The sequence below is a fragment of the Gymnoscopelus braueri genome (genome assembly GCF_963280865.1).
Source record: "Gymnoscopelus braueri genome assembly, chromosome: 15".
Lineage (NCBI taxonomy): Eukaryota > Metazoa > Chordata > Actinopteri > Myctophiformes > Myctophidae > Gymnoscopelus > Gymnoscopelus braueri.
Genome location: NC_137620.1, coordinates 9,610,292 through 9,620,187, shown reverse-complemented (window position 1 = coordinate 9,620,187; position 9,896 = coordinate 9,610,292). Strand labels below are relative to the sequence as shown.

Genomic DNA, 9,896 nt, shown 5'->3' with positions numbered 1-9,896 from the left:
TGGCCGCTTCTTTTGGGCTTGTTTTCATGGACCGGTTGCTTATTTCTCTCACAAGACATGGCAACACTGCTATCGCTCTCTCTCCCTCTTTTATCTTTTTCCGGTCTCTTCCGGTTTCAGAGTGATGATAATAATATTACAAATTAATTAAGTTGACCAATAATCATCTTATCCAACAAGTCGTGTGGGGTATATTTAATTTCAGAAGGGTTTTTTGGGGTAATAATTTGATAAGAGAGAGACAGAGAGGAGGGGCTGCTCTGCGCAGCCGGGATCGTTGCAACGTTTTTTCTTTTATTTGTTCCCCTTTTTTTGTGCTCTGACCACAACAAGTCCGTCGCTCGGTGATTGCGTCATGTTTACGCGACCCACCTCATCATCAGATGTTTTTTTTTATAACAGCACAGCAGCGTCAAGTCAGACCCGATTAGAAACTACAGTTGTACTTCAGAGTAAGAGTCGATCTGTAGTTAGCAGGGCTCTTCAACGTTTTCAGGCCAAGGACCCCTTGGCTGAGAGAGAGATAAAGCAGGGACCCCCATTATATATTGTATACACTATTTTTTTCCCCCATAGATTTCATAGGCAGCTTCATAGACTTTTTTCACAGCACTATCATGTTTGATTCATGTTAATGTGTATTTCCAGACATTTAACCATGCACTTAAAAAATACTTTGCAAGTCTGACCTTTCACTCTGTTAGTCTGCTCTCTCCCCCCCCCCCCCTATACCAAACCAAACCACAGATCTGCTGTTTTTGGCTAAATTCTCAGAATAGGGATGCTTGGTTGAAGTGGTTAATGTAAAAATCCCAGACCCCCTGTAATTGAAGACCTCTGTACTAGAGGCTTGGGCCGTAATAATAAAATAATACTAATAATATAATCAGAATCAACTTCATTGTCATTGCAAAATGCATGCAATCAAATCGTTACAACATCTGTATAAACATACAGTAACGCAATTATAAATAACTAGATTTTAGTAGTCCCATATTCCACTGATCATAGCAATGGTCACAGAGTTATGGTCATTTGTAGTGTTAAACACTGCTTTAATAATGCTGTAGTGCCCCATATTTGTGCAATTTAGTTTTTGGGGGTGTGACTGTTCTCATGGTAGACCCCTGAACACTGTTTGTGCCAAGTTTCGTGCGGATTGGAGCAACGGTGCACCTGTGGCCCCTTAGGGTCACCTTGAAGCCCCAAACGTGGCCCCTGGTCATTGCAGACCCTTGAACAGCGTTTGTGCCAGGTTTGGTGTGGATCAGAGCAACGGTGCGCCTCGCAAGTCCATCCATGCTACGTTTGTGACATCCACCGTCCACTGTCGGTCTGTCCATCCACCCATCCTTTAGGCCAGGGGTCTTCAACAGGGGATCCGGGACCCCTAGGGGGTCCTCAGAGTTACTACAGGGGGTCCACCAAATCTTTGTGTGATATGATTTTTTTTTTACATTAACCACTTGAACCCTAGCATCCCTTTTCTGGGGAGAGCTTTAGCCAGAAATAGCCGATCTACAAGCTCACAACGCCTCACGCTGCGAGGCGTTGTGAGCTTGTAGATCGGCTATTTTTGGCAAAGAGTTATAGGTGTAGAGGCAAAAAAGAGCAGCAAAAGTTTATCTGAAACACAATTTTATACAATATAGAGGGGGTCCCTGGTGCATCTATCTCTCAGCTAGGGGGTCCTTGACCTTGGCCTGAAAACGTTGAAGACCCCTGCTATAGGCAATTTTAATAATCATCATCATATTTTCTTTCCACCATAAAGTGACCAATTATTGATAGTAATTTGAGAGTGCAAAAATGCCAGGGGAGTGACTTTTTTTTATTTTTTTTAATGATATGTGTTTTGCAAGACAACATTTTGTATTCTGCATCCTACAAGTGTAGCTCCACAACTTAGCCCATGTCAGCTATTTACTTTTTCTACCCAGGGAGACATTGTCAAAAATGTCAGGCTACAGTTATGCAAGAGCTTCTGGAAAAAAAAAGATAAGGCCACAGTTGGCTTTTAGTCAGAGTGCAGTGATGATTTTCAGATAGAAAGGTCCATGTTGGAGAGGACAGGGCGCCCTCGTGTGGCCAACATGGGCTACATACATTCTGAAGCTGGCAGAACTACAATTGTATAGATTTTAAATGTATATTAAACCTACATACTACACATTAAATCGTGCAATTATATTTAAAGGGTATGGATTCACTCTGACTGAGTAGTAGACAGTGGTGGGGAAAAAAATATATATTTACTCAAGTACTGTACTTTTTGAGGTACTTTGACTTTACTTGAGTATTTCCATATTTCAATACTTTATAGTTCTTCTACTCTGCAGTACATCTCAGAGGCAAATATTGTACTTTTTACTCCACTACAATTATTTGACAGCTTTAGTCACTAGTAGTTACTTTGAGTACCGGTAGTTTAACTTTGGTACTAAGTATATTTTGATGCCAATGGTAAATTTTTGCCCTAATACTATTAGAGTATTTTTCATATTAAGGTATTGCTATTTTTTTATTAGGCAAAACAATCTGAGTACTTCTTCCACCACTAGGTCATATTTCCTTTTTGCTCAATTCTAATGCTTTTATTTTGATAGTCCAATCAATCCATTTCTGGTACTGAAACCTACCCTGTGTTGACGCACCCAGTGATCGCATAACTCCATCAGTGTTGCCATGTCGGCTTATTATAAGCGACTTGGGCTTATTTTTCTGTTAAGTTGCTTGTAAATATTGGTAGTTGCGGGTTGCGGTTTTTGGGCTTGTTTCTAAAGTGTAGATGCTTATTTCAGGAAAGTACAGTTCAATACAAGGTGAGCTAAGAGGATTCAAAACCCAAGAAAGCCTATGGCTTGTGTCCATTGGCCCATTGGGGTCCTTGTACTCAATTAATCGAAAATCATCTGTGTTGTTAACTTGTTATGATGTTTAAAAAATTGCAAGAGTTTTCAAGAGTTTTTGAAAATAGCAGATCTATAAGCTCACAACACGTCGTAGATCTGCTATTTTCAAATAGCCCGATGCATATATAATATAGGTTTGAAAGTGCTCATATGGCATGGTCTTCTTTTGGGCTTGTTTTCATAGACCTGGTTGCTTTTTTCTCTCTCAGAACCTGGCAACACTCAACCAGTGATAGGTGGAAAAGTCAACACAAGTAGGAGGTAAGAGAGACACATCTGATCTAATATGATACCTGGTTACTTGTTTCTCTTGCACAACCTGGCAATACTGCCAGTGATCTAGGTGTAAAGTCACCACACCAGTAGGTAAGAGAGACCGATACATCTGATCTATAATATGATCAATTATTATCAGTTATTATTATTACAGTGTTTACTGTATTACATTGATTCCGTTTAAACGCTGTTCTGAAAGAGAACGAGCTGCATCGATCCAAACATGATCAAAGTACTGAACCCCAATAGAGGGAAGTGTTAGTTATTTACACTGGTGGAAGAAGTACTATATTAAAAAAAATGAAAAGAAACTGAAGTAAAAGTATCCACACTGCAATGTAGAAATACTCTGTTACAAGTGAAAGTCTCGAATTCAAAATTTACTTGAGGAAAAGTACAAAAGTATTGGTATAAAAATGTACTTAAAGTACCAAAAGTGAAAGTAGGCCTACTCATTATGCAGAATGTCCCATCTCACAAGTTTTCAAAATGTATGAAAATCATTTGAAAATGGCAGATCTACTTGTGAGCTTGCAGATTGGCTATTTTCAAATGGCTGAAATGTAGGTCTGAAGTGGTTAATGTATGTTTTGTAACAAATAACAATAATCAAAAGCTAATCTATTTTCAAATAATTGTAGTGTAAAAGTACAATATCTGGTTCTGAAATGTAGTGGAGTAGAAGTAAAAGTACAGAAAATTGGAAATACTGTACTTGAGTACATGTACTTAGTTACTTTCCAGTTTCCACCACTGCATACAACCATGTTGTGTCAGACTCAATGTTTACATTAAGAGGACAGCTAGTTAACATGGTTACAGTGGTAGTCTGTTATAAAACATTTGTTGATTAGTTATAGATCATAATGCTCGTTTCTGTTATCTTTCTGTTATGGTCTTTCTTTTTCCCTAGAGGGTGAAATATGAACTTTGATCTCTGTGGTTGAATGAATTATATTGCATGCAGTGGACTCAGTAAAACCCTCAATCCAGAACTTATTGTTGATGAATTATTAATGAATCAAAAGTCATTTTAACCAGTATAACTAATACATCTGCATGGTAGACACATTCCCTGCCATTGACAGAGATCTCTGTCATTAAACAATAAAAAAAATCACAACCAGTGTGAAGAGAGTGGTGCCTTTGAATTAGTGTAACTGGTTGCATCCTTGTGCTGCAATCAGCTGCAGCTGTTGAGGCCGTGCTCAAAGGGACGGATGGACGGATAGACCCACACACACACACGGTCAAGTGTAGGAGTGGCTGGCACCACTCAATAAAAAAATCACCTCCTGGTTAAAGTATTTGGGAAATATTCTGTATCTCGGCTCCTGTGTTTTACTATGTTTTTTCGGCGAAATTTTCAGCTGCGTATAACAAGCGAACGGGAGGTTGCGATGACCCTCCGTGATTAGCAACCATCAGGGGATCGATCATACTGGAGATAAATATTCTGTGGTTCTTGAAAGATTAGTCAGAATGCTTAAAAATGCTGGCAGAAGCTACAGCCTGTTTTAGAAAACCCCTGGCAGTGAATGTGTTAATACGACATAACTACAATACTCCATGTGCAGTGTTTGGAGGTGTCTGGTCTCCCTATATACTCATCCATTGAGACATTTAGAGTGGAGTAGGACACTTTCTGACTTTCTGTATACAATGGAACCAAATGAACTATACTGGTCCATTTGGTTATATTTGTGCACTCTTGTAGTTATGAATGGATACATTAACCCGTTCAATCCGGGAACGCATCCGTGTCATGTTTAGATTTTTAGCTATAACCATACTTTATACTTTTCAAAAATAGCAGATCTACAAGCTCGTAGCGTGGCACTAGATCTGCCATTTTTGAAAAATCGTGAGTATTACATTTTTTAAAATCTTTGATAGGGGGTCCTTGTAACAAAATATTTTGGGTCGGCGGACAAGTACGTATAATTTTGGGGGTCCTTGACATGAAAAAAGTTTGAGAACCACTGATATATAGCAACATATGTTTAAAAAAAACTGTTAGGAATTAGAAAACATTTGTAGAATCCCCAGAAGCAAAGATTTGAGTTACAAATGTTCACTTTAAAAAAACATGTATATAGTAAAGATTTGCACAGATTTTCAAAGATTTTAGATTGCAGATCTACAAGCTCATAGCTATGAGCTTGTAGATCTGCTATTTTTGAATAGCCAAAGAAATCTGAAAATGACAGATGCGTTCCCGGTCTTAATGGTTTAACTGCCTTTCTAAGTACTTGATTGTCTTCCATTCAGAGCCTTTTCCCAGGTTTATTTTTTTATTTTTGTACTTGTTCTTATAACAGGCTGTTGTTGTGTAAGCCTGACATTACAAGAGATATCATGAGGCAGTATTTAAGACACAAGAGGGGACACCTCTCTCTTCTCTTTAAAGGGGAATGAAACCCTAGGCTGATTTTGTAGTTCGTTCTCCTGTACCGTTGAAAAACTACAGCAGGGTAAAAACAAGGTAATAAGACTGACCTTATACTTATTGTACACTGTGATGTAAGGAACACTGTTGTAGAGCAGTGGTTCTCAACCTTTTCAGGCCGGGACCCCCCAAAAGAATCGTTTGGGGACCCCCAAAATAATCACATTTGAACTGGGGACCCCCCAGCCTGACAAGAGTACTTGTAATTGTAGGAGTTGAGGCATTACATTTAGTTTTGACTCGGTTCCACAGATAAAAATTGTGAAAATAGCCGATCTACAAGCTTGTAGATCGTCTATTTTCACAATTTATGCCTCTTTCTTATATTATTTGACAATTTGGCCAATGTTTGACCAGTTTTTATAGTATAGTTTGTTGATTACTTTTGATGCAGTAGGCTAATGGTCTTTTTCTTTTCTTTCTTTCTTTTTTTAAGTATTAAAAAAGGTCTTAAAAGTCCTTAAATTGTCACTTTACTGTCATCTGGGGACCCCCACAAAATCATGTGGGGGCTCCCAACCCACAGGTTGAGAACCAGGGCTGTAGATAATCAAATTAATAATGAATGTGTTAGATCTAGGTGTGTCCTCCAGAGCCGTGGGCGTACCAGCATAGACAATAGTCAACAGTATTGTCAATGTTTACAAATTGTTACATCTGACTCTTAGGTAGTCCTAGCCAGAAAGCAACACCATTGTACTATGGAGTACTGTATTGCTACAAGGTTCAAGCCAGGACAGGTTGAAGTTTATATTTAAAAGCCCTTATTAATACAACAGCCATGGCATCATGTTACCACTGGAAGTTTGACACACAGTTACAGTATAAACAGAATAAACAAAAAACCACAAAACAATGTGTGACAATACTGTTGACTACTATCTATGGTAGTAGTTGTCAAACTATTTTGTGCCAATGACCCCCAAATTGATATATATTTGGCCACAGACCCCCATCTGAAAATATTTTGTGCCAGGGTACCCCAAAAAGAGAAGATTTGTGTTAAAATTATTCAATTTTTTTCACCGTACTTTCAAGATTTTTCAGAAATGTTCAAAAAATACCAGATGTACAAGCTCGCAGCGTGGCACAAAGTGATACGCTGTGAGCATGTATATCTGCTATTTTTGAATAGCCAAGGTATAAATGGATAAAGTGGTTAAAATGATTGAGATGCTGTATTAACACATTTTGCAGGGGACCCCCTGGAACCCCCCCAAGGACCCCTGGGGGCCCCGGACTCCACTTTGAGAACCAATTATCTATGGCACACGACCTAAATCTAACACACCCATTATTATGATTAGCTGCGGCGATGTTGCTTACATCACAGTGTACTATAAGGTCTGTCTTATGCAGCCTGCCATGCTTTTACCCTGCTGTCGTTTTTAACCTATACAGGAGAATAAACTACAAAATCAGCATATAGGGTTTCATAAGGCTCTATGCACAGCAGCCATATTGTGAAGACATTGATTCACAGGTGTTACCAATGATACTAATGAAGGCTCTGTTCCATTCTGGTCAAACAGAGTCAGGGTGCTGATATTATGCATGTTGACTCACTGGAAACACTGCTACACCAGTGGGACTAAAATTTGGGTCCAGGTACCCTCATGGTTCCTTAAGGGGTTTCCAAATGGCCCCTTACGGGTGTGTAACTCTGAGAGTGTACAAATGGACCCGTAAGGGTCCATTTGGTTCCATTTGTACACTCTCAGAGTTACGGGGGTCATGGAAATTGAAACATTTGAGAACCACTGTGCTACATTAAATGGAACAGAGCCTTCATTAGTATCATTGGTAACACCTGTGAATGTCTTCACAATGGCTGCTGTGCATAGAGCCTATAGAGCGTCGCAGTTCCCGCCCACTTCCTGTTTTTTTTGGTGCCGGAAGAAAAAACTCAATGCATTTTTCCATTGACATTTCCAAAAAAAAATATATCTATTAATTTAAGCCTCGAATCAAGCCATCATGACATGACATGAATCATGACCATAAACGTTTGATTCTGTGATTTTTTTTTGTTGAAAACGGCAAAACAAAGGGTATTTATTAAATATAGTATATCATATAATTAAATATAAAAGAAAAAAAAATCACAGAAAAAAACGTTTTATGGTCATGATTCATGTCATCTCGTGATGGCTTGATTCGAGGCTTAAATTAATAGATATAAATATTTTTGGAAATGTCAATGGAAAAATGCATTGAGTTTTTTCTTCCGGCACCAAAAAAAACAGGAAGTGGGCGGGAACTGCGACGCTCTATTGTGGCCCATAGGCATTATACCTCCAATCCAACCCCCGACTAGGCCTGTCACAATTATTACATAATCGTCTAATCAAAATTATTTGAGATAATCACAATTATTTGCACATAATTGTCATAATCATTTCCATGTTGAAAAATGTTCATATATTTGCAAACATCTTCAAATATAGTGGAAATAGCCGATGCGACAAGCTCAAAACGCGTCACGATGTGACGCGTTTTGAGCATGTAGATGTTAATATTAATGTTTTTTTCTTTAAGTATGAAGTTATTAATTATGTAGGTTATTTGTCATGTCTGCACCTTTTGTTTTAGCCAAACAGAAATGTAATTTTTATTCATAATGTTCACATGACAGAACCACAATTCAATCGTTAATCGCAATTATTTGAGCGACAATTAATCGTCACGTGAAATGTCATAATCGTGATGACAGCCTTACACCCCGACTGCGACTGCCCGTGGCAAGTAAATGAAAACTTTGAGCAAGTGGAGTTTGCTTTCGGATGCATTCCGTCTTCATTAAATATTATTGGCTATTCATAAAGAATGATGCTACCTTTTTACAACTAGCAGTTGCACTCATTCTGGTTTTTCAAAGTGACTGTCGCCACTCTGCAGTTATTTCTTTTATAGTCTTTGGTAAGGCCCTTCCGGGGATTGAACCCCGACCTCTCAAATCTCAGGGCGGACGGACACTCTAACCACAAGGCCAGTGAGCTGGTTGGTATACGTGTAAGTTATAACAATAAAAGTATTGCATCTCTTGCCCTCAGAAGTCAACCCAAGTGCCTTAGTGTGGATCCACCATGAGCACCAGCAGCTACTCAGAGGCCAAGTATGAGCAGAATGAGAAGACAGGGGGCGCTGTTCTCCCTGACCTGCCCAGTGGACCCCTGGATGTGTACAGGAAGAGAGCCTCGTTCAACTGGAAGGACATGGTCATACTGATGGAAGGAGAGGACGTCACAGAATTTAAGGTGAATATTGTTGTTATTAAAACATATATTATACTTTATTAATCACACTGGGAAATCAGTTTCAACTTCACCCAGCTGACGGCTGCTCAGATGGTTATGATGAGCGTTCGGGAGGTGCAGTAGAGAGGATTATTATCTTGCTCAGGGACACTTTGACACTTATACTTGGCGGATCAGGGTTTGGTTTTTCTTTTGACCTGTTTCTTTCCTACGTTTTGCGTACGTTCTGCCCCCCCCCCCCACCCCCCTTTTTTTTTCACTGAATGCTACGCACGATGGAGCTTGCACAAAAACAAATTGTCACCCCCTTCTTTACAACTATAAACCTGTGATGTGACAACAAAGTGGATTAACCATTTACCATTTATTGCCATACTGTTGCATTCAGTTCGGCGGTGATGTGACTCTGCTCCTGTGATGCTACAGATTATCTGTGCAACCATGACACAGAATTTGAGATCACAACCCCCCCCCCAGAAGCAGAGCATTCTGGGGGGGGGGGGGTTTACAAGCTCACAGCACGTCACTTTGTGCCGCACTGCGTGCTTGTACATCTGCTATTTGCGAAAATATGTGTGTGTGTGTGTGTGTGTGTGTGTGTGTGTGTGTGTGTGTGTGTGTTCACTCAGCAACGGTTGTTCAGGACGTTGGAAAACGATCCCATCTTCGCCCGGCAGCCTGGAGAAGATCTACCCATGGAGAAGATGAGAGAGCTCACCTTCCTTAGGTAAACACACACACACACACACACACACACACACACACACACACACACACACACACACACACACACACACACACACACACACACACACACACACACACACACACACACACACACACACACACACACACACACACACACGTGTGTGTTATACGTGTTGACAAATGTTGGCCACATAAATATTTTATTTGAGGTTTGGCACTATTGTTATTGATTTTGGATGCATTATAATGACATACGGAAGCTTTTGTCCTTTGGTAAGTCTGCCTCCGAGCAGA

The 9,896-nt window shown here is 39.7% G+C and overlaps 2 protein-coding genes across 3 annotated transcripts in view; one reads left to right on the top strand and one right to left on the bottom strand.

Moving 5' to 3' along the window:
* The window catches only part of sh3tc1 (SH3 domain and tetratricopeptide repeats 1), a 254,841-nt gene that overhangs the window by 98,034 nt on the left and 146,911 nt on the right, over positions 1 to 9,896 (bottom strand). The window lies entirely within an intron of this gene.
* Positions 3,129 to 9,896, top strand: part of acox3 (acyl-CoA oxidase 3, pristanoyl) — a 69,886-nt gene continuing 63,118 nt past the window's right edge. The window contains exons 1-3 of one of the 2 annotated variants that reach the window (XM_080451697.1): positions 3,129 to 3,173; positions 8,691 to 8,894; positions 9,524 to 9,621. In XM_080451697.1, coding sequence (XP_080307823.1) covers positions 8,724 to 8,894; positions 9,524 to 9,621 — 269 coding nt within the window. In that variant the 5' untranslated portion in view covers positions 3,129 to 3,173; positions 8,691 to 8,723. The other variant, XM_080451698.1, reaches the window with a different exon arrangement.